This window comes from Natrix helvetica, assembly GCF_964273705.1.
Source record: "Natrix helvetica genome assembly, chromosome: 5".
Taxonomy (NCBI): domain Eukaryota; kingdom Metazoa; phylum Chordata; class Lepidosauria; order Squamata; family Natricidae; genus Natrix; species Natrix helvetica.
In genome coordinates, this window is record NC_138551.1 from 72,482,899 (window position 1) to 72,508,806 (window position 25,908).

General features: G+C 37.8%; 1 protein-coding gene across 26 annotated transcripts in view; it reads left to right on the forward strand.

Annotated features, from left to right (window-relative positions):
• JAKMIP3 (Janus kinase and microtubule interacting protein 3) overlaps positions 1-24,877 on the forward strand; it is a 131,988-nt gene extending 107,111 nt beyond the window's left edge. For 9 of the 26 annotated variants that reach the window (XM_081955979.1, XM_081955961.1, XM_081955983.1 and 6 more), the window contains 11 exons: positions 3,543-3,605; positions 4,131-4,229; positions 6,332-6,430; positions 6,540-6,599; positions 9,075-9,140; positions 11,158-11,226; positions 11,315-11,392; positions 14,119-14,322; positions 15,486-15,551; positions 22,379-22,420; positions 24,605-24,877. In XM_081955979.1, the coding sequence (XP_081812105.1) occupies positions 3,543-3,605; positions 4,131-4,229; positions 6,332-6,430; positions 6,540-6,599; positions 9,075-9,140; positions 11,158-11,226; positions 11,315-11,392; positions 14,119-14,322; positions 15,486-15,551; positions 22,379-22,420; positions 24,605-24,748 (990 nt within the window). In that variant the 3' untranslated portion in view covers positions 24,749-24,877. Of the gene's footprint in view, positions 1-3,542; positions 3,606-4,130; positions 4,230-6,331; positions 6,431-6,539; positions 6,600-9,074; positions 9,141-11,157; positions 11,227-11,314; positions 11,393-14,118; positions 14,323-15,485; positions 15,552-22,347; positions 22,421-22,867 lie in introns of all 26 variants that reach the window. The other 17 variants (XM_081955962.1, XM_081955966.1, XM_081955965.1 and 14 more) reach the window with 7 other exon arrangements.
• The last annotated feature ends 1,031 nt before the right edge of the window (positions 24,878-25,908 follow it).

The window sequence follows — 25,908 nt, forward strand, 5'->3', positions numbered from 1 at the left end:
TCTAATCTCCCTTGGAGATTGTCAAACAGTTTTCCAAAAATCAATATATTGAATTGAAAATGGTTCTAAACATTGTGTTTTGGGTTGAGCAGACTTGTTTTGGTGCTGAACCATGTCTGTATTCTTTTATCCCTTTTCCATTTCACAGGATTGATTTTTGGAAAATCAGTGAATGATCTAGAAGGAGAGTGGATTTAATTCTAAATTAATTTTCCTGATCATTCCATTTGTGGAACTTAAGTCTAAAATATCCCTATATTGTAAAGCTAAATCAGTTTTATATCTATAAAGTATACCAAGTGAAGTCTCTCCCTCATGACTGGAGACAGAAATAAAATAGTTCCCCATTTTCTGGTTCCTCCTTTCCTCTAATATGCAAGTTATAATTGATAATTCCAAGTTCTGGATTGGTTATCTTACTTAGCAGATCTTAGTTTACTATACACATTTCCTGGTTTTATTTATTGATGTTTATTTATTAGATTTATATCCTGTGTTTATTCCAAGAGCTCAGGGCAGCATACATAGCATTTGAATTGCCGCTATAAAAACAAGTTCAGTGAGAGAGCGACTGGATCAAAATCACCGAGTAAGCTTTTGACTGAAGGTAGATTCAACTCGAACATCTTCCCCACTACATTACATAAGGAATCATGGTGGCATGGTGGTTAGAATGTAGTATTGCAAGTTAACTCTGCTCACTGCCAGGAGTTTGATCCTGACTGACTCAAGGTTGACTCAGCCTTCCATCCTTCCGAAGTCAATAAAATAAGGACCCAGATTGTTGGAGGCAATATGTTGACTCTGTAAACCACTTAGAGAGGGCTGTAAAGCATTAAGAAATAATATAGAAGTCTAAGTGCTACTGCTATTTGCCATGGTTTGGTAGAAGAACAAGTGCGTTGGAACAAGTCCATTTTTACTGATGCTCCTTTTCTGTCCATTAAACAATGCTCTATTATTTTGTGTGAATGGAGCAATGCGTATTAAAATTCAAAGCAGTGCAGGCAGAGAAAGAAAGAAGGTGAAAGCTTCTAATATTTAATGCACACATTTTATGTAGTTTTGACATCAAATATACATTTTCAACTGAATCCATATTTTTCATCAGTTATATCCTAAACATAATAGTAATAGCAAAGAAATGGAACAATAGAACAAGGAATAAAAAGAAAACAGTGAGACTTCAGCGATAGAAGAATAAAAGATGGGTAGGTAGTGAAGTAGAAAATGAGGGCAGAGGTGGGGTTTGTTATCAACCTAGTAGCCATCTCCAGTGTGATTTTGTCTTCAACAGTCTGTCAGTGGTGTATTAACTATTAAGCAGACTAAGCACGTGCTTAGGGCACCAGGCCCAAGGGGGCACCACAAAGTTGAGAAAGAAAAAAAACAATGAAGTATGTACAAAGGAGCGGGGCACCAAGATTTGTCAGTGCTTAGGGCACCAGTGAGCCTTAATCCGCCACTGCAGTCTGTCTTTTGTCATGTAGTTGTAGAAGTCAAGCCAGCTACATTCCTGCTTTCTTTTCAGGGCGAACCTCTCATTTTCTCTCCTATCCTTACCATCATTGTGGAATTGTTGAGATTTGCCAGCCTTTGTTGGACAACCTAGGAATGCCCTGAGTCCAAACACTTGCCGCCTCTCTTCTCATTCTTCCTTCCTGTCTACTCACTGCCTTGCTTAATTTCCAATCCTTTCATTCTTTTTTTTCCTTTTCAAGCACTGCCTCTGCCCAACTCTGCTGCCTAATCTCATTTCCGGGTGGAGAGTCATTCGATACTTATTTGAACTATACTTATTTTGTTTTCTAGGATAAATCTATATTATAATAGCCCTAGAGAAAAGGGTTTTTTTTTATCTCCCAGAAATTCACTTGCTAAATCCATAGCTTAGTTCTTTGCTTCAAATGGTTTAAAAGTCACATGATTGGCTAGAAATTTGAGATTTTGGAAGGTTACTTGGATGTATATATTATTGAGAGATTATTGGTGCTCTCTGAGCTTGGTTGTTTTCTTGTAGATGTTTCATTACCCAAACTAGATAAACATCAGTGCTAGTTAGTTGTGGGATATGGTCTCAGTTTCTACGTATTCTACTGGCTTGTCCTGACAGTGTTGGTAGGGATGGTCTTAGAGGATCTGTGGTTTTACTGCTTACTGTTGGTTTGTTTGGCCATTCCTTAACATCAGATTGTTGGTCTGATGTTAATCTTGGAGTTAATCTATGCTCATCTGGGTGCTGATTGCTGGTGGGGAGGTGTTTTGGTCTTTTTGTTCCCTTTTTGGCTTGTTTATTGTCTTGTTTGCATACTATGTACATATTGTTTATGTTTATGTATCTATTCAACACCCAGATGAGCAGGGATTAACACTAGACCTACAGTCAAGAAGTAAACAGTATGCCCATCAAGGAACTACCAACTCAGACAAATAAGCTAACAGTAAACAAGAGCCTAATCAAGGAATCACCAAGACAATTCCCACCAATACTGACTGGGCAGTAACATCCACTCCCTTCTAGCATTGATGATGTTACCTAGTTTGGTAATGAAACAACTTCAAGAAAACAGTCAAGCTCAGAGAGCACCAAGGACCCCACAGTTCAACCCTGAGCTACAAATATTCTCTTATATTGTTTCACTTAGTTCAACTTTTCCATAGTGTCTGATAATCCATATTTTCCCTCTCTTTAAATTAAAATAATTTTCTAACTTTAGATTTTTTTTTCTAGCTCTAAATTAGGCTACGGTATTAAGGGCTAGTGTATCAGATTCACCAAACCATTTTCTCTTTCATATGTTAATGATTATTTTTCTCTTTCTCTGAATGAATTGTACTATTCATCTATAATGCCCATTATTCCAATGATTGTTTATGTGGAGATAGCTTACTGAGCTAAAGATTCCCATTGTCTTGTGAGATCAAGCCAATTAATTCCCATTTCAATGAGAAATAACTATTCCCCAAACTAGCAAACGAACCCGAGATACATAAAATACAGGACATAAATACACTGCGTGCATCTTATGCCTAAATTAAAAGATTTCTCTTAAAAATTTGTACAAGAACAAAAGACATTGACAGTCATGGAAACTGCAATGCAAATATATCCAGATGAGTAACAGGGGAAGGATCAGTGAGTAGACACCAAAACTGCTTCTAGTATGATTTTTGCTGGATTGCGGTACTTCCTATTCTTCTGAAGGTTCCTACCCTTGTAAATTGAGAATGTAATTCATTGAAGAGCACACCTCAAAACTGTACATGAAACTCTTCAGTAGGGTGTATTTCATTTCAGTAATCTAATTGTCCATGAGGAGATAACTTACTGAGCTAAAGACAGATTATCCAGCTATTAGAAAGTCAGAATGTATTTTTATCTAAAAACTACTGAAGCCAAATCAGGAAAACAAATTTCAGCTGTGCTTTCCTTGTTTCTTATGGACGTATATGCTCTCTTCAAATGTTTTGCCTTTTTAAAAGATTTGTGGCGTTTCCCTATCTTTTTTTGTTATAACACTGGGTTTTTCTGTTTTTTTAAGGACATGAAGTGGATTGAAGAAAAGCAGGCTTTATACAAAAGAAACCAAGAGCTTGTGGAAAAGGTGCCCTCTGTTTTCATAGGGAATTTAAAAATAAGTGTGAATAGAAATTTAGAAAAATCTTAAGGCAAAAGAGCACTTAATGAAACACACGTATTTTGTATGTCATCAAAAGGGAACGTTATTCGAATCCAAACTTGCAGAAGAATTGTCACCAAACAAAAATGGTATTTCTTGTAGACATCTTTATTTCAATTTCAATGCTGAAAATTAATATAAGAAAGACGTAAACTATAAAATTTGACTTTCAATTTTTGTTTAGAATGACAACACATTTATCTTTCCAGTTATCACACATCACATATCTTACCTCTGAAATTTGTTTTTAAAATTTCTTAGTATTATTACCTACATATAGAAGTATGAGGTTGAGCAGTGGTGGTTTGATCAAGCATAATCCTGAGTTAATGGTTACAGCAAAATTAGAGCTCACACTTAGTTTCCATAATCAGTTCTATAGTCACTGTGCAATTAAAACAAATTGTTGACAAAAAAAATTAAAAAGGGAAAATCCTTCTGCTTTTTTAGATAAAACAAATGGAAATAGAAGAAGCTCGGCTAAAGCATGATGTTCAGGATGCTAAAGATCAAAATGAACTGCTGGAATTTAGAATATTAGAACTTGAGGTAAGTAAGAACTAGATGTTTTGAGTTCATATTTCCATGTTTTGTCATGTGTTCCACATTCACCTATGGCTCATGGAACATCATTACAGTATAATCAAGGAAACTCTGCCAGAACAGCTTCAACTTAAGGCCCAATTACATTAATTACTTGGTTCCATATATTGGGAAAATTCATATATTGGTCTTCAGCGTATTCTGATTTGCCAAGTGCAGTTTGTATCACACTTCAGGGTCCTCCCCTCTTCCTTCTGTTGGCTCATAATTTTAGACAATACAAATTGGGTTTGCTAGCATTGGCATGTTTGAACAACTATTTATCACTGCAATCCCATAGCAGAGTGACAAGCTGTGTTAAGTGGAAGCAAATACTGTTGAGATGATCAGCATAAGTCTGATTTCCTTCACTTTAGCTTGCATGAGTTTTATTAAATTATACTTATTATATATCTATTCCTCAACCAGGCGGTTCAGACTACACCTCCTATCCTCCTCCAGATTTGCTTTAGATTAGTACCAGTAAATGTGCAACCTTCTATATCCGGGGTGTCAAACTGAAATAATTACGGCATCGTCACATGACATATTGGGACTTTTTTCCTCTTCGCTAAACCTAGTGGGGGTATGAGCAGCCCGTGACACATCTGGCCAATGGGCTGGGAGTTTGACAGCCCTGTTCTATATGATATGTCTAAGCAACTTTGAATATAAATAAATGCAGGTAGTCCTCGACTTATGACTGGAATTGAGCCCAAAATTTATGTTGCTAAGTGAGACATTTGTTAACTGAGTTTTGCCCCATTTTACAACTTTCCTTGCCACAGTTGTCAAGTGTAGTTGTTAAGTTAGTAAGCTGGTTGTTAAGTGAATCTGGCTTCCCCTTTGACTTTGCTTGTCAGAAGGTCGCAAAAGGTGATCACATGATCCCAGGACATGGCAACCATCAAAAATATGAACCAGTTGCCAAGCAGGTGAATTTTGATCGTGTCAAAATTATTAACACTTGCAGTGATTCCCTTAACAACGGTGGCAAGATGGTGGCATACTCACTTAACTAATGTTCTGTTTAGCAACAGAAATTTTCAGCTCAATTGTGGCTGTAGGTTGAGGGCTACCTGTACTAGCTGACAGAAATTTGTACCCATCTGCTAAATAAATGACAGATTTCTATCTAGTACCTACTTCTGTAAATCTTACCTTCTCTTTGGTAAGATTGAAGATTGTCCCAGAATCAGAACTCATGCCTGGTGGTTAATGAGGAGTCCACCATGTTGTCTGGTTTGTCTTCATGGGCCTTTCGTAAGGTTTCAGCCAAAGTCCATAATCCAGTATGATGAGCTTTTACAGTGAAAGTGAGGAAAATCTAAGCTTAAGGGATGCTCACTGGTGTGATGTTACCTATTTTGGGTAATGAAACATCTGCAAAAAAACAACCCAGGAAAAGGACCCTTCATGTCAACCCTGAGCTACAAATATTCTCCTTTATTAAACCTAAACCTCTCAGACTTTGTATTCCCAGCATATGAGAAACATAAATATGGTATTATTTATTTTGAGGAAAAATTTAGTCTTTTTCAGACAGCCACCAATTGTCAAGCGCATTTTTGTGATGCTTCGTGATAGCACTTTAATGTTCTGACAATTTCCCTCTGGCCAGGGGGAGGGGGCTAAAAATAGCAGCTTGCACTGGCCTGCCCTCTTCTTTATTCACCCCTCATCAAGTTTGCTTTTTGTGATGAGAAAAAAGAAAGAAAAGCAGCACCCAGAAACCGGGCACAATGAAGGGATGCAGCAAAGTCTTCTAGAGCTGAAGGCAAAATGCCATCTTCCCCTATGGTGGAGAAGAAAAACTCCAAGAATCATAAGAGGAAAATCCCCTCAGAAACTCTTTTTTGGCATTTCTTCAGGAGGAGCAGCGGAGCAAATGAATTTCTGCAACTCAAAGAGTCCAAAACCAATCCTTTAAAACAGTTCCTAATTTATCAACATATATTTGATTATTATTTTTTGTAACTTACATTGGAAAATTAACTAATGAAATTGTATTGTGGGCTAAGCTGATGATTAAGCCACACCCTTTCCCCCCACAAATAATTTGATTGTAGGAGAGAGAAAGAAGATCACCAGCAATTAATTTTCATCACATTCCTTTTACGGAAGGGAAAAGTCCCCTCCAAGTCTACTGCGAGGCAGAAGGAGTAACAGTAAGTAGTTCCCAGTTGCTCTTGTTGCAACTTTTAATTTTTGTTTCTCTCTCGGTGTAATATCATGTTCTTTTCACATGCTGCTCCTTGTCTATTTTTCTCCTGTTAGGATATACTAGTAGCAGAGTTGATGAAAAAACTGGATATTTTAGGGGATAACGCCGTAAGTGTATGTTCATTTAATTAATTGTGCATGTTTCAGTGAATGTGTTTCGTTCTTTTGTTCAAGCTGCATTAAATGCCCCTGTAATTGCTTTTATTTGTTATAATTAAGCAACATTTTCACGTGGGGAAGTCCTTGTTTCGGACCAATGCTTCTCACACCTAGTTTATACAGAATGTCAATAATATAAGTCAGGGTTGGATAGACCCAGGTCACATGTTCCCCATCCCCAGAGACCCCCTGAAATGGACAGAAGAAAAATGTTTAGATTTGCGTTTAGGGGAGGATTAAATATTTTTCTCTGGTTGAAGTAGCTAAGGGCTGAAAACAAAGCATTATCTAAGCATTAACCCTTATATCATCCACTTGTGTGATACCATTATACCAACAACCATTATACTGCCCCAATCTATTATTTTATAGAATACGGCAGAAGTTGGCAACAAGTAACGTGAAGGCCACTATCGCCTCTCCCAATATCCTGTCAGAAACACTCAAATTGGAGAGAGTTAATTTTGGGAGTGAGAGAGTGTGTGTGTGTCACAATGATGACCATGATGCCACTGGGTGTGTGTTGTATCTTTCAGGCAAGGTACAACATGGAAAATAATTTCCAGGCACATTGAAGTTACTTATGCCTGGTCTAAGGTATTTCACAAGTTAACTTAATATTGTAACATGGGGATTGGATATCCTTTACTAGTGTTTTGCTAGTGTTTTACTAGCCTTTGCTATTTTTAAAAACCTTTAAGTGTGTGTGTGCGTGTGTGCGTGTGTGCGTGCATGTGTGTGTGCGTGTGTGTATTAGAACATACCACAGCTTGAAACAAGCATGATTGGAATAAATTAATTTTTGTTTATGTTGGGATGGTCTCTACAATCCAATGCCCATAGGCTTCATCTGGACCCCAAAACCTTTTCTAGAGCCCCCTCAACATTTTTATTTTATTTTATTTTATTTATTGTTATTTTATTATTTTATTTTATTTTTTGAAAATTTACTGCTTCAGGGCAACATCTAATTGGAAGCAAAGAAAAGCAGGGTAGACTTTTCCTTCATTTAAGAGAAGTTATGTTTGTCTGAGCCGTAATCATATACCCTTCCCTTTCCAGATGCTTTAAAAATGTATTCAAATAATTTATAGGGCTGCCCAAGGTGGCCCTGGTAGCTTACAGGAAACTAATCAAGACAAACAAAAATCAGCCATAAAAGTCAGAAATAGACAAATTGGCACACATTCACACCCTCTCTTGTTGTGAATTTATGAACCCCAGCCCCAAACCCGGGGGGAATAATCATATCTTTAGGTTTTTAAATGTTGGGAGTGAGGAGAGACCATTCCAAAGGGCAGCTCTTTCATTTTGCCGAGATTGATCCAAGCATCAGCAGTTTTTAGATTTACACTGATTAAAGGGAAGCAGAGTAGGTCGTAAATTAGGTTTCTCATTTCTTCCCACTGATTAACTTGCAAATACTGAGGCTTTTGTGGTTAGATGTTCAATGCAACCAATAGGCAATTATTTTTGGAAAGAGGATTGGAGAACTCCAGATATTTTGTGAAGTCGGGGCGGGGGAGGGGAGGAGATAAAGTGCAAATGGGCTTCTTATAAACAAATAAAAAGGCTGTGTTTCAGGATACCTCCAAATGACTTCAGGGGGCAACCTGGACTTGTACCATGTATTGTTTCACAAAGTCAGAGAAGCGATTCACTGTTGCTGGTCCAGATTTCTCACTTCTAATATCTGGAAGTATTAGAATGTTATTTATTTACCTCATGTTTCTTTTAATATTTATTGAGAATTAATAATTGATACATCAGTAATGGAGTAAACCAATATTTGCATAGAGGGACTCACAACCACAATTGAGTTTAAAAAATTATGTTGCTAAGTGAGAAATTTGTTAAGGGAGTTTTGCTCCATTTTACAATCTTTCTTGCCACATTTATTAAGTGACTCACTGTTGTTAAGTTAGTAACACGGTTGTTAAGTGAATCTGGCTTCTCCATTAATTCTGCTTGACAGAAAGTTGCAAAAACTGATGACATGACCCCTGGCCTGGATGCTGCAACCGTCATAAATATGAATCAGTTGTTGAGCATCTGAATGTAAATCATGTGACCATGGGGATGCTGCAAAGGTTGTAAATGTGAAAAATGGTCATGTCACTTTTTCCAGTGCTGTTGTAACTTTGAATAGTCACTAAACGAACCGTTGTAAGTTGAGGACTACCTGTATTTATCGGGAGTGGATTGTAGAGATCAACTCTTTTCAACACCTCCTGGTCATGGAATATTATCTTGAAATTATAATCAAGTAATATAATCAAGAAATTATAATCAAGAAAGTATAATCAAGTACTACTTTTGATTTGTAGTTTTAAGGAATGTTTAAATATTCAGGGCAAGAGCACCTTGGAAATGGGAAAACAATGCAGAGATGTATGTTGTGATAATACATTTATTCTGCTCTTAATTTAGAACTTAACGAATGACGAGCAAGTTGTAGTCATACAAGCAAGGACAGTTTTGACACTGGCAGAAAAGGTAATGGGGATGTTGCTTCTTTTGCTGAAAGGGATTCAGTGTCCAGTTATATTAGCATAACTTATGCTCTGGTGCAACACTATTGAGTACTGATTTATAAAAGTAGAGCAAATGTAACAGATTTGACATCCTCCTTAACCTTGCCTTAACTTTAACCTTAATCTTGCCAAAAACTTATCTAAGACTTGGTTCTACAAATTACTTTTATCATTGTCTGGAAATGATCTTGCCATGTCCCCAGTATAACTGGTCACCAGTATAACTAGCAGGATGGCTCTCAACTCTGCATCAAACAGAAAAAAATCAGGGCTATCAAACTCGCAGGCCATGAGCCAGATGCATCATACACTGGCCACGCCCATGCCCAGTTTAGCAAAGGAGGGCGGGAATCAAAGTATGTCACATGATGCTGCGGTGATGATGCGAGTTTGACCCCACCTGATCTGGATATTTGGTTGCTGGGATGTTGGGGTAGAATACCCAAAGTGGGTTAATAGAGTAACTAAAGCTGTAAATACCATTTCCAACCAAATTCCTTATAAATATCTATAGCTATTAAACTGATATGAATGGAATAAACAACAAAATGAAGCAGAGTGATATGTTCATAGCTAGTAGCTTTAAAACAATTCAAGCTGCTAAGCCTATCCCTAATTTTCTATTCTCTCTTACCAATAGTTTTTAAAAATATTTGTTTGCTGATCAGTGACCAGTTTTTCACCTAAATATTTTTCTTTACTTTTGTAAAATGGAAGTGCCTTAGATTTGGGTACAGAAATATCGTACTATAACTTAGGCTTAAATTTACTATTCGACAATCCAGGCATTATGTTCAGCTCCTTTATATGAAGCATTGAGCCCAAAGATCAGATTACCTTTGCTAAATCGCAATGCTGATTATTATAACTGAATTGCCAAACTTAGAGATATTGAGCATACTGAGGTACTTTGCTATAAACCCAATAATAGAGTTATGCACTGAAGGCTGGTCTCTTGTCTGATATGCCCAATGTTTGTCAACCTTGGAAACCCTAAGCTGTGTGAACTTCACCTCCCAGAATTCTGGGAGTTAAAGTTCATACATGACTTCTCTGAGCTTGGTTTTTTTCTTGCAGGTGTTTCATTACCTCACACCTTTCTAGCACTGATTAGTACACTGATTCAAGCCCTTTATAGCAGGTGTGTCCAAACTTTTTGCAAGGAGGGCCAGATTTGGTGAGGTGAAAATGTGTGGGGCCGATCATTCAGCCTGACATTCTTTGAACCCTTAACATTAAATGCGAATTAACTACCGTATTTTTCGGAGTATAAGACGCACCAAGATTTTGAAGAGGCAAATTAAAAAAAAAAGTTTTTGCACTCTCACAAAAATGGCCCATTTTTCACGAAAATGGGCCTTTTTTTTTTAAAGGGCATGAATAGCCTTTAAGAGGCTTCTAGAGTGCTCCTGGGGGCTAGAAGGGGGCAAAGTTGAGCAAAAAATGGCCCGTTTTTTGCTCATTTATGCCCTCCACAGCCCCCAGGAGCATTCTGAAAACCTCCTAAAGGCTATGCACAGCCATTTTGGTGAAGGGGGCAGAGTTTTGGGAGGCAAAAAATGCTGTATTCAGTGTATAAGGTGCACCCAGATTTTTAGCCTCTTTTTTGAGGGGAAAAAGATGCATCTTTATACTTTGAAAAATACGGTATTTTATGAAAGACTAAACAAATAACTCCAGTGGGGAGAAGAGGCTGCGGGCTGCTTGAAATTTGAAAAAGGGCCACATTTGGGCCCCCGGGCCGCATTTTGGACATGCCTGCTTTATAGCATTTTCCAGCATTCCAGCACCGATTACTTAGTTTGGGTGATGAAATGTCTAAAAGAAAACAGGCTCAGAGAACACCAAGGACCCCTCATTTCAACCCTGAGCTACAAATATTCTCCTTTATCGAACTGCGTACTGCGTAAAGTTGCCAGGGTCAACAAACCCTCGATATGCCTATCCAAATCTGATTTTTCTTCATTTTCTTCATGCAGTGGCTACAACAGATAGAAGTTACAGAATCAGCACTCCAGCAAAAGATGATAGACTTAGAAAATGAAAAGGTACAGATTCACCAAACAGTTAAAATCCGTGATTACATATTGTGCTTCCTGAGAAAAATCAGTATAACCCGAATCTCCTTGTTTTTAGGACCTATTTAGTAAACAAAAGGGGTATCTGGATGATGAATTGGATTACAGGAAACAGTCTTTAGATCAAGCACACAAGGTAGGTATGAAAGTCCACAGACAAAATTTCCTTTGGATCATTTTCCCCAGGCTGGGGAATTCTGGGAGGTGAAGTTCCCATATCTTAAAGTTGCCAAGGTTGAGAAACACCGCCTTAAAGTCAAATGATTCTGAGAACCTCTCTTGAAATCTTTGAGTCACATAGCTTGAAAGACTTTCTATCGCAGAGAAGTGGATTCAGTGTAAAAGATTCACTAATGAAAGCAAACCTGCATTACATTTGGGATTTGGCATGCACAGGTTTAATTCTCAGGCACTCCATGGGAGATGAATCCAGATTGGTTTTGGATTGAGATACATTATAGTATGGGCCAATCATTACACAAAAAATCTGTTTTGGATATTTTTTTTTAGTGCAATTTGATTATACAAAAATCAGTTTGGATTAGGGTAGGTAGAAAGAGGCTCTCTCCTTTTTCAACCTCAAGGCAAAATTTTCAGGTGCAATTCCCGAGGTCTCGGTTGATGTTTTTTCCTCTATGAAACTAGCAGTAGATTCTGAAAGACAGGATTTGATCAGGACTGCAGCTGTGGTAGGAACGGTAGGTTTTCCCACCTCATCTGTACCATGGACTCTTAGCAAAGTATTCCTATGATAGAAAAGTATAGTAAAGTATATTTACTTTATATAAAATTATATAACGGGCATAAAACTGTAGAGATGTTAGCAACTCAGATTTCTATCACTATGAGCCAGAAAAAGCAACAACTTAATGACTTATGTGGCCATAGCTGATTAACACTTTGTGCTCTCTTGAGCTTGCTTGCCCACTTTCTCTCTCACTCAAATTTAATTTTTAATCCATTGAAAATTCGTTGTTATGCTCCACTCAGCACCTAATCATATATCACAGATTACAAAATGGAGTGTGAAATGTACAGTCCCCTAGAGACTTTAAATAATTCACATGGAATGGCTTGTTGTATTATCACAGGCAAAACCATGCTGTGTTTAGCACTCCTTTTGAAACATTGCAGAAATATGGAAAAATCTCAATTTTTCCCTAGCTCATCAATACAAGTTTTCTGTGCTATTTCTGGATTTGGAGACAAGATATTTATTCTGCAATTGTTTTATTTTGATGGTTGGTAACACAGTTTATACTGAATTTGGCATTTTTGTCCACCTATTGAATGCTTCCCAAGGGTGATGTTCATGATGATTTATTCACAACAATGTGAATATTATTATTACATTATAATTATTATAAACCAATTTTGTTGTATTCATTTTGTACAATGACAATAAAGGCTACACACACACACACACACACACACACACACACACACACACACACACACATATATATATATATATATATATATATATATATATATATATATATATAATGTTGTATTTGTGCTGATAAATAAATAAAGGGAGACTAGTATAGATCTATTTCAAGCTATTTAGCTCTCATCAGCTAGCCATACCCTTACTGGGATTCGAACCTGGGCTGTATTACATATTAAGCAGATGATTAGCCACCAAGCCACAGGCTCTCCTCCTTATCAGCTGAGCCAGGGAAATAGGTATGCATTTGTGTTACAACCCCTGGTATGCCCAAATATGGGAGGGAGCTCACTACTCCCCCTTTCTGTCCTTCAACTCATTACAGAAGACCATCCAGGCAGAAAACCATATTTTTATTTTTAATGTTGCCTTTGCTATGTTTGTGTTGTATTTGTGCTGATAAATAAATAAAGGGAGACTAGTATAGATCTATTTCAAGATATTTAGCTCTCATCAGCTAGCCATACCCTTACTGGGATTCGAACCTGTGCTGTATTACATATTAGGCAGATGATTAGCCACTAAGCCACAGGCTCTCCTCCTCTTAATGAGCCGAAGGACAGAAAGGGGGAGTAGTGAGCTCCCTCCCATATTTGGGCATACCAGGGGTTGTAACACAAATACATACCTATTTCCCTGGCTCAGCTGATAAGGATATATATATTTCTGACTGGGAGAGAGATTCTTCGTATGTTCTATTCATATTGAACATGCATGCAGAATGGTAAAAAATTAAGTTCAAATGGCAGCTGCTGTGGCGTAATCCATGTTCTGCCTGGCCATAAGTGATCTATCTCTACAACATAAGTCAGCAATATTTTTGATCAGCAGACATAGTCATATTATATGCACAGTGTTGTGGTCATGAAACCATTAAAATATTAAATGTGCCAAATCTAATGAGATCATGTGAGAGAGAATAGAAACATTGTGAGATTTAGAAGTCACAAAAGTCTTTAGCTACATAATGATATGTGTAGTTGGGAGTGAATTTCCTGGGTGCAATCTAGTGGTGCCATCAATAAGCAATATATTTCTCTTCAGTCTTCTACATTTGTGTTTGGAAAAGGGACAACAAGTTGGGTAATTTGAGCAATGACTTAAAAGTGATTCCTTTTTTAAGATCTTGAAATATAGAGTGACTGAGTCATCTAAAAAGGCTCTATTGGTTGTGATTGAGCTTTAAATTGATGAGCTCTGTAAGAATAAATTTAGTACAACATTAAAGTTGGAGGCAAAAGAAGACATCAGCTGCCATGTTTATTGAGACAATAATATTCTGGCTGAAACAGCCCATCCTGTTTACAATGAAAGACAAGGAGCAATGGAGCACACAGTCACAAATTATATCAAACTGCCATCATCACCCAAACTTAATCGGAATAAAGTAGCTTGATTTTTCATTTATTTAGCACATTTTGGAATTGGAAGCCATGCTCTATGATGCTCTACAGCAGGAAGCAGGAGCCAAAATGTCAGAAATACTGTCAGATGAAGAGAGAGAGAAGTTGAAGAATGCTGTGGAACAATGGAAACGGCAGGTTATGAGTGAACTCCGAGAAAGGGACTCCCAGATTCTCCGAGAAAGGATGGAGCATATTCAACATGCACAACAGGTGATATAGGATATTGTGCCACTAGGAATGCCTCCTGCAAGAAGAACAATGACTTTCACTTGTGTTTTCTTTATGCCATTAATAATTTTCATGAATGAAGGTGAATATATGTGTCCCTGGATAATATTGCAGGATCCGGGTTGATCACTGGGACCTGGGGTTTAGTTTTCTGAGCTTTCACAGGAGGAAGCTAACCACCAAATTACAAGAACACAAGCCAGCGGTCAGACAAGGAGATCCAAACTCATTGGTAACTTCACATTGCAACAAACAAGGACATACATTCAATTTTGCAGCTACTGTGGACGAGCAGGCACAAAAACAGCCAGGGAAGTGAGTGAAGCCCCTTATAGGTCAACAGGAGTGCGGATTTACCACCAGCTTATCAAATACTTAGGAACTGAGGGATTGGCAGCACAAGGAAACAGCAGCCAAAGACTTAATAGCCAGCCATCACCACCCCAATCTATAACTAAAAAGCCTCAAAGAAGAGGCATCATATAAATAGAATATCCCAAAGCACACACTCTGATACAGAAAAGTTCCCCGAGGATGAACTCAAGCATGAGTCTGAAAGCTCAGAAAACTAAACCTCTGGTCCTGGTGACTGATCCAGATTGGAACCTGCATTAATAATTTGACCTTAAATTTACTTATTTATTAAATGTATATGTTGCCCATCTCCCCAATACTGCAATTCTGGGTGGCTTACAAAACAGAAAAAGCTACACAGAACAGCAGTTTAAAATGTAAAAACACATACATTAAAATTGATTTAAATTTGATTTAAAAAGCTCATTTAAGGAAGTGACTACAGTAGCAACAAGCAGCCATAAAGATACCAGATGTCCTCAGGCACATCACTCCATTATGCATAGTCACTTTCACAGCTTTAATAGTCACGGGGGGGAGGGGGATTGCAACCAGGCTGCTGTAAACCAGCCTTGAGGAGTATAATTAAGCAGGGACCTCATTTTATGACGTTAACAATTGTATCTGTGCAAAGGAAAGTTGTTACTTGACTTACTGTATTGACTATGAGCATATCATGGCTCATAATATATTCCCCTTCTCCACGAAAGCATAGCATACCAAACAGTCAAAAGTGGGCTTAACAGAAAGTCTAAAAATGTAGTATTCATACATAATTCTAATTTTCACAGAGAATTAAGGAGCTAGAAGAAAGAATTGAAGCTCAAAAAAGACAAATAAAGGAATTGGAAGAAAAGGTATGGTTAAAACACTGAAAAGCTTGAATGATGAGATGAAGCTATATTCAAAAAAAGTTGTACAGGTAGTCTTATAACAGTTCATTTAGTGGCCGTCCGAAGTTACAACAACACTGAAAAAAGTAACTTATGACCGTTTTTCACATTTATTACCGTTGGCAGCATTTCCATGGTCACATGATCAAAATTTGGCAACCGCCATGTATTTACAATACAATACAATACAATAGCAGAGTTGGAAGGGACCTTGGAGGTCTTCTAGTCCAACCCCTGCCTAGGCAGGAAACCCTATACCGTTTCAGACAAATGGCTATCCAACTTCTTCTTAAAGACTTCCAGTGTTGGGGCATTCACAACTTCTGGAGGCAAGCTGTTCCACTGATTAATTGTTCTAACTGGCAGGAAATTTCTCCTCAGTTCTAAGTTGCTTCTCTCCTTGATTAGTTTCCACCCATTGCTTCTTGTTCTACCCTCAGGTGCCTTGGAGAATAGTTTGACTCCCTCTTCTTTGTGGCAACCCCTGAGATATTGGAACACTGCTATCATGTCTCCCCTAGTCCTTCTTTTCATTAAACTAGACATACCCAGTTCCTGCAACTGTTCTTCATATGTTTTAGTCTCCAGTCCCCTAATCATCTTTGTTGCTCTTCTCTGCACTCTTTCTAGAGTCTCCACATCTTTTCTACATCGTGGTGACCAAAACTGAATGCAGTATTCCAAGTGTGGCCTTACCAAGGCATTATAAAGTGGTATTAACACTTCACGTGATCTTGATTCTATCCCTCTGTTGATGCAGCCTAGAACTGTGTTGGCTTTTTTGGCAGCTGCTGCACACTGCTGGCTCATATTTAAATGGTTGTCCACTAGGACTCCAAGATCCCTTTCACAGTTACTATTGTTGTGCAAGGTACCACCTATACTGTACCTGTGCATTTTGTTTTTGTTGCCTAAATGTAGAACCTTACTCTTTTCACCATTGAATTTCATTTTATTAGATAGTGCCCAATGTTCAAGTTTGTCAAGATCCTTCTGTATCTTAAGCCTATCTTCTGGAGTGTTGGCTATTCCTGCCAGCTTGGTGTCATCTGCAAATTTGATGAGTTCCCCATTTATTCCCTCATCCAAATCATTGATGAAGATGTTGAAGAGTACTGGGCCCAAAACAGAGCCTTGGGGTAGTCCACTGCATACCTCCCTCCATGTAGATGCAGTTCCATTGAGAACTACACGTTGAGTGCGGTTGGTCAGCCAGTTACGAATCCATCTGGTGGTGATGTTGTCCAACCCACATTCTTCTACTTTATCTAGTAGTAGGTTATTACTACCTTATCAAAAGCCTTACTGAAGTCCAAGTAAACTATATCGACGGCATTCCTCTGGTCCACTAATTTTGTCACTTTGTCAAAAAATGCAATAAGATTAGTCTGGCATGATCTGTTTTTGACAAACCCATGTTGGCTTTTGGCTATTATTTATGACGTTTGCATTGTCCAAGAGTCACGTGATCACCTTTTGCGACCTTCTGACAAGCAAAGTCAATGGGGAAGCCAGTTTCCCTTTACACCCATGTTACTAACTTAACAACTGTAGTGATTCTCTTAACAACTGTTGCAAGGAAGGTCATAAAATGAGACAAAATTCACTTAAGAACTGTCTCACTCAGCAACAGAAGTTTTGGGCTCAGTGGTGATTGTAAGTCAAAGACTACCTGTATATGATAAGATGCTGGGTTTCAGAAATCTTCTTGAATGCAGAAGATTCTTCCTATGAACTTGACTACATAGAATTTTCCTTGGGCGTCCAACATTACTGTATTTTTTTTACATTACATTACATTACATATCTTTTGCACATAGCACCTGCCAGCAGCTCTTTAAAGCAGGATCATATCCTACATAAAGATGCAATAGCCTATATAAGTCTCCTAAAACAAAATCCAGCAGGTCCCTTTGACAATAATTGATTATGTCCTATCAAGTGCCCTTTTCCACTTTTGTCTTCTAGCAATCACAATCTTCTTCATGACTATCTATCCCTAACTTGTTCTTTCAGGTCTCAGAGCCGCAGCAACTGAGTCCAATCAACTTGCTGCTGGTCATCCTCTTCTTTTTTCTTCCACCTTTCCTACCATTAGACCAGTGGTGAAATTCATTACTACCGGTTCTGTGGGCGTGGCTTGGTGGGCGTGGCAGGGGAAGGATACTGCAAAATCTCCATTCCCACTCCACTCTGGGGCCAATCAGAGGTGGCATTTGCGGTTTCTCTGAACTACTCAAAATTTCCGCTACTGGTTCTCCAGAACCTGTTAGAATCTGCTGGATTTCACCCCTGCATTAGGCCCTTTTCCAAAGAGCTGGATCTTTGCAGACTATGTCTGAAATAGAATCATTTAAGCTTGTTCATTTGTGCCTAGAGTGAGAATTCTAGATTGATTTATTTGATGATCCATCAGTTTGTTTTCTTGGCTTAGTATTCTGGGTGGTCTTCTCCTGAGTTTAAAGGTCACAATACTTTCTCAATCCTACTTCTTTACATTCAACTTTCATTTCCATAGAGTGTCACAGGGAATTCTGATCTTTGTAGATTTGAATATCTTTTCCAAAGACTTCATGACTATTCCACCATGTCTGTGGAGTATTTCTTGAGTGCTTGCCCCTTTACTATGGATGGCTGATCCTAAAAGGGAGAAGCTATCCATCACTTTGATATTTTTATTGGCAATTATCTACTTGTTATCATTAGTTTGGTCTTCTTTATATTTAATTTTAGATCCATTTTTTCAATGTGTTTTTTTGACCTTTAATACTAGGGTTTGCAGCTCCTTTACATTTTCAGCCATTAGCATAGTGCCATCAGGTTATTGGTGTTTCTTTCTCCAGTTCTTGACAATCTTCTTCCAATCCCTTAATTCAACATGTAGGTTAAATCAACAAAGGGAAAGTATTATTGCAGTCTTGTTTCTTTCCCCAAGTTCTGTCCCTAGTGTGAATTTTCTGACCCATATAAGTTTCTCATGAGGACAATGAGATGTTCTGGGATTCTCATTTTCTGAACATTTTCCACAACTTGACATGGTTGACAGAAGCAAATGATTTTCTCTAATCAATGAAGTACTTATTGATTTCCTTTGGATATTCTTTGCTTTTCTCAATTATCCAGCATGCATCTAGAATAATGTCTTCTGTTTTTCAGATCTTTCTAAGGTCAACTTGAAGATCTGATATCTCTTTTTCCATATAGGGCTCTAATTTGTGTTGGATGAACTTAAGCATTATTTTGCTAGGATGTGAAATTAAGGACAATGTACATTAGTCTGCACATCCTGTCAAGTCTCCTTGTTCTGGTATTAGAATGTAGATTAAATTCTTCCAAATAATTGGTCACTGTGTTGTTCTCTAGATTTGCAAGCATAGCTCTGTAAGAAGTTTGACTGGTTCTCCTATTGCTTTTGCTATAGATTTCTGTATGCTTCCAATTTGGTAATAATCGGAGTGTTGATCTAATGTCGCCTTCAAGTAGAAAAAGCTCTTGTAAGCCAGAAATATCTTCTAAGGCAGGGCTGTCAAACTCCCAGCCCATGGGACAGATGAGTCAGGCACTGGCCACGCCCACCCCCGGTTTAGCCAAGTGGGGAAAGTCCCAATACGTCACATGATGTCACCGTGACGATGTGAGTTTGACACCCCTGTTCTAAGGTATTTTGGAAGATAAGTGGCATTTCAATATATTCCTTCCATCTTCCTTTGATCTCCTTTGAATTAATTACTATATGTCCATTGGTGTCCTTTAGTCTGCCAGTTGGAACTTCCTCCTGAGTTTAGAGCCTTCTTTTGAAAGGCTTTCTTGTTTTCCATGTGTTTCCATCTTCAATATTTTATATATGTTATAGTAATACTGCTTCTTATGTCTTCTAACAACTCTCTGAAACTTTTGTTAAATTCCTTTCTGAGATTTTTGTCTTTTTTGGGGGGGGGGGTCTTTGGCTTCTCCATGATTTTGTACAACATGCACTTTACTTTCTTCTCTGTCTTTATTTTCAGCAGTCTCTTTTTATATCCATCCTTTAAATTCATTCCGTAATCCAACTGGTTCTCTATCAGTGAAGTTCAGGATTTTAAGACGATGTATTTGATTCCCCTTGAAAATTGTGGTTATATATTCAAGATCATATTATGGAAACTGAATGGCTTTCTTCTTATTAGCTTAACTTGGAGCCTGCACATGAACAGTTCATGATCTCTTCCACTACTTGGTCATATCTTTCATGCTACTGAGCTCCTCCACGTCCTCTTAGCAATAATATATCCTGTTTCCCCAAAAATAAGATCTCCCTGGATAATAAGCCCAATCGGGCTTTTGAGCACATGCACTAAATAAGCCCTCCCTCAAAAATACGCCCTCCCCAAAAATATTGCAACACAGCAGCACCATGAGGTGACTATACTTGCCACCTCCTACGCCTCAGAAATAATAAGACCTCCCCCAAAATAAGACCAAGCGCTTATTTCGGGGGTCAAAAGAAAATAAGACCCTATCTTATTTTCGGGGAAACACGGTAGTTAATTTGATTTCTATATACTCCATCACAGGTAATGTACATGTAAGGATGCATCATTTTGGCCATTTGAAGATAGTATTATGAAGAAATCATTGGTGTGGCAAAAATGTATAAATTGGTCTCCTGCTTCATTTAAATTTTCTAAGCCATATAATCCAACTTCCTTTTCTTCTTTTTTGGCACTCCAGATTCCAAGAGGACTAGCAATTGCATTTAGACTCATATACCATTTTACAGTGCTTTACAGCCCTCTCTAAGGGGTTTATAGAGTCAGCATATTTCCCCCAACAATCTGGCTCCTCATTTTACACACAAAAGGATGGAAGGCTGAGTCAACCTTGAGTCTGGTGAGATTTGAACTGCCAAATTGCAGGCAGCCAACAGCCAGCAATCAGCAGAGGTAGCCTGCACTACTGCACTCTAGCCACTGTGTCACCATAGCTCAATCACAAACAGCACATCTTGCTTGTATGATCTGTCAATTTAAAACTGGACTTATGATCTTCTGCATCAGTGGTTGGAGCATAAATTTGAATGCTCATCTTAAAGGGTTATCCATGAAGTCAAACTGATATTATAGCTAGACCTCAACTTATGACCATAATTGAGCCCAACATTTTTGTTGTTAAATGAAACATTTGTTAAGTGAGTTTTGCCCCACTTTACAACTTTGCTTGTCACAGTTGTTAAGTGAATCATTGCAGTTGGTAAATTAGCAACCCAGCTGTTAAGTGAATTTGGCTTCCCCATTGACTCTGTCAGAAGGTCGCAAAAGGGGATTGCATGACCTCGGGACATTGCAACCATCACAAATATGTTAGTTGCCAAGCATCTGCATTTTGATTATGTGACCATGGGAATGTTGTAAATGGTTGTAAAAGTGAAAAATAGTCATGTCACTTTTTTCAGTGATGTTGTAATTTTGAATGGTCTCTAAATGAACTGTTATAAGTCAAGAACCATCTGTACTTAGTCATTTAGTTCATTGTAACCAAGTGCTGTTCTTTCTATGCTCTTCCTAACTATAAAACACCACCATTTCTTCTATATTTTTCATGGCCTAGTGACAATAACGCAATCATTTGCAGATATTAGACACAATATTTTAAAAATACATGTAATGTTAAAATGCAAAAGATGCTTCTGATAACATGAAGGATGAATATTAGGAGGGGGGGGGTTGCATTTGGTTTGCAAGATATTTGCAGGCCTCTCATAAACTAACTTTCTGCAGCAAAAGTGCAATAATCCCCAGTCTTTCTTTTCTGTCCCTGTTCAGAATAGAATGAAAAGCAGATTGCTATTCTACCTTGTTTTTATGTTCCTAAAAACAATGAGAAAACTAAAATTCTTGTGTGTTTTCAGCATTACAGTTAGTGTTGCCAGCTTTCTAGAGCCATAAAATTAAGAATTGTATAAGTAAATGTGATAGACTATGAAGCATCATATAGAAAAGATATTTAAAAAGAAAAAGAATGTTACTTTTGGTTCTTTTGAATAATTTCATTAGCTAATAAATTTGATTAGAAAAGGTACAGTCGAATAGAAGAAGTCTGAAATTATGTCCTTTCTTCACCAAAAATAAGTCCCATAAAAATAAATAACGTCATTTAAAACCATAAGATATTGAAGTATACTGCAAATACCTGATCCCAGTAATCATAATATAATGGTTTTTCTTACTGGTGAATGGTTCATGCAAGTGAATGAAATAGCAGCAATTCAGGTTTTGTATGGGTAGATAAAATGGTGTGATTGCACTATTAGACCATCATTTTTGCAAGAAATTAGAGGACCATCAAACTCCCCACATCCCTTGCCAAATGTACGTATATGTATATGGTCTCTTGCTTGAGTGGGTGTGGGTGTATTAGACTAGAAGACCTCCACAGTCCCTTCCAACTCTGTCATTCTGTTTTTCTGTTAAATTTCTATCCTATCAATGAGCCCAGGGGAATTATGTGCTGGAAATGGATAGGGACAAAGCAAAAGTAATTGGGAAACTGAGCTATCCTGCATTCTCTGTCTTTCTTATACATTGTGTTCATGCCAGCAGACATGACAACTGTTAGAGGAAAGATTAAATTTGGGAAGTGTCCTATCCCAGCATATTTCACACCTTTGCACAAACTACGACCCCTTATTCTAGACTCCTTGCTCGTTTCTTACTAGGTGTGCTTTAAAATCTTTCTCTCTCTTTTTTTTTCTTTCCATTTTTCCTCTCCTCCCTTTTTTTAGTTTTTATTTTTGTTTTTATTTTTTTCTCTAGCTTTCATTCTTTGGTCATAGTGTGTCCATCCAGCGACAAGAGGTAAGCGTCCTCCTTGCTTATTCTTTCTGCACTCCTTTCATTGAGCCTAATGATTTCTTATGATCCACACAGCTGCATAGGTGGCTTGGGATACAATCAAGGCTTAGCTGAAAAGCAGGTTAAAAATAAAACAAAAGGCTACATGGCAGATGCCAAAGCAATGCAGATAAAAAACAGACAGTGTTTTGACTGCATTGTTGCGGCCACCATCAATTTTCCTTTTAATTTCGTATATGTTTGGGGGGGGGGGGGATTGTTTTCTTCAGCTTTTTTCAAACCAAGTTATTTGTGCACCATAAATTACAGATAGCTGTAATAGCAATATGTTAAAATGTTTATATATTTCTTAGTTATAGAAACTATAAAGTATAATAGCATATCACAAAGGTACTTAAAAATCATGCTTTCAAATCATTTTTCTTTATTCCCAACATCTGTCTCCTGCAGTTTTCACAAGCGGTTTGCCACATCCTCCTGTCAGAGGGACTAGCCTAAAGTCCCACAACTGTATTTTGCCTAATATAGGACTAGAATAGTGTCTTATTGTGTCCTGGTTTTGTTCTGACCAAGGCTTCCTAAAAGCATGAAGCAAACTCCTTGTCCTGACCAAAAACCCTTTTATTAATTTGCTATGAATTCTGCTCATTCATATCCAGCAAAGTCTTTCAAGGGAGGATTTTCAGTCACCGACCTTATCTGGTGTAGGGAACTGCCAGGCTGATATCTGCAAAACTTGGCAAGAAGTCTTGGAGAGTCATGAGCCAATTAAGCAAACTAATTGTCTCCTGCAAACTCCACTCCCCTTTCGCTCCTCTTTTATTTCCTCTGGGAGGAGCCATTCACCCTTTACTCCCAAATCGACCGCTGTTCTTTAGCTGTTCCCTTCATCTGGCAACTCTGCACATGCGCACACTGGGAACAGGCTCCAGCTGTTCGTCTGCCTCACTGATGTCTGACTCTGAAGGCAGCTGATAACTGGCCTATAGCTCTGGCCCCCTCTCTGCCTCCAAATCACGAAAGTGTCATCAACATGTCTAAGCCAGAATTTGAGTTTGCGATGATGGGTGAGAGGGGTGATCCCATGGGTGCTCCTTCTATCTGTTTGTATCTTTGTCCATTATGGATGAAGTATGTGTTGGTTAGGCAGTGGTTGATCAGGTCCAGGATGTGTTTACGGGGGTTGTGTTTGTTCTGGATAGCTGTCAAGGCTTCTTTTATAGGTACTTGGGTGAAGAGGGATATGACATCGAAACTCACATAGTAGGTCGCTGGGTTGTACGTTTTGTTTCTGTGTTGTTCCTATGAAGTGGAGTGAGTTTGGACATAATGGACAAAGATACAAACAGATAGAAGGAGCACCCATGGGATCACCCCTCTCACCCATCATCACAAACTTATACATGGAACATTTTGAAACTAATGCCTTAGATAAATCTGAACACAAACTCAAACTCTGGTTTAGATATGTTGATGACATTTTCGTGAATTGGCCACACAGGAAAGAAAAACTGGACAACTTCCTCACACATCTCAACAGCCTACACCCCAAAATATAATTCACTGTGGAAATAGAAGCAAACAACCAACTTCCCTTTCTGGATGTCCTAATCTACAAAAAACCCAATGGCTCCCTAGGACACACCATCTACTGGAAAAACACACACATCAACTGCTACCTAAACGCACAATCCCATCACCACCCTGCACAGATCAACTCTGTAGTCAAGACCCTCATCTCCAGAACCAAATGCCTAGCCGACAAAGACCACCTGAAAACTGAATTACACACTCTCACAAACGTATTAATCTCCAACGGATTCCAAAGAAAAACAATTACCAACCTAATCCAAAAGGAGACACCCCCCCAAGAACCAAGACACAGATGAGACTTAGAAGTTCTTTAGAAAGGTCATCCATTATCATAAAAGTCTCAGGCAGAGAGTGATTGAAAAGAATCAAGAACTATATGCCCATCCCACTCCTATGTTTTAATAGTAATATCTAAAAAAGGTAAGAGAATATTAGAAAAGAAATTCAAGTGCATGTAACTGTGTCTGTAGAAAGAGAGCCCAGAGGCGTGCAAGCAGGATGGGTGGTAGAGAAATTTGATTAAAAAAATAAAAATAAAGCTCTTCTCTTAAATAACTTTAGTTTCTTTTTCTGTATTGTGTTTTCTTTTTTCAGCCCAGAGAGAAGACTAGAAATGTTTATCTTTTAGGGCACTGGAACCGTGTATATAAAAAAGAAATTGGAGAAAAGACGATTTCATTACAAGAAAGTGGACTACATTTTATTTTGACACGGGAGACTGAAGTTCTAAACTTTTGACCATTTTTATAAAGAAGAACTTGCGTGAATTTTATTTTGAAGTTAAGCCTGATCTTCGGACAAGTATAGCTCTCTAACTTTTTATGAACTAGTATTAAAATTGTTAAAGAAGAAAGCCAAAAAAAAAAAGAGAGAGAGAAAGAAAAAAATCGTAATAATTAACCAGCTTCTCTGAAGGAAGCCTCATCTGTGCTACCCGAAACAACTTCAGCTTTACATGAAAAGCAGTAAATTCGTTCAGATGAAGTGAAAATATTTTAGTTCCCTGCTAAGCAGGCAGTAAACTGCTTCTGTAAAGAAGTGAACTCATCCTGTTTTGTAATTCAGTCCTTGTACTGTTATTTGTAAATGCTTAAATACATGTCTTGAAAGAAGATTGAAAACAGTTCCAGGCTGATCATTGGTGAAACCATGAATGAATGAATGGAAATAATGTTTCATTCATGAAAGTGAGGAATTAGTTGCAGTTAGATTGCGTCTTTCCATAGTACGTATTAAATTGACTTGTTCGCTAACCATGAGGAACATTGAGACAAAAAAGTTTGGAACATTTCCCAAACTTCCACTCCATTCTGAAATTTCAGTGAAGCTTGTCTACAGCACAATACTTAAAATTTAATGCACTTCGATTCCTGGATGAAGGGAAGTCAGTATTGTCAGCGTAAAGGAGAACCAAAGCAAAAACTAATTGAAAAAGCTAATTGAAAAACAAAATCACTTAAAACTATTAAAACTGTAATGGAAACTTGAAAAAAAATGTGAGAAATATATTAAGAAAGCACAAGCAGCAAATGGAAATGGATCTCTTGGTTTGAGAAGAGTTGCTTGTAAATTAAGAAGCAGAGAAACTGAGTGCACATAACAAAATAGTTGAGCAAGCAGTAAATAAAGATTATACAGGGATATATGAGAGACATACATATATATCTATCTTCCCCAGCTGTTATTTTAAGATGGAAAGAAGAAGGAGCACAGGGAGAAAACATCAACTCTCCAGAAAGTGATCTTGATATTCAGGAATTATCAACAGGTGAGAAGGTGGTTTTTATTATTCACCAAATTATAACAAAACTTTTTAATGATCTCTTTCTTCTATTAAAAAGTTTTAAATATGATAAACTGCTTTGTTTTGCTTTGTTTGAATTTTAAATAGTTTATTA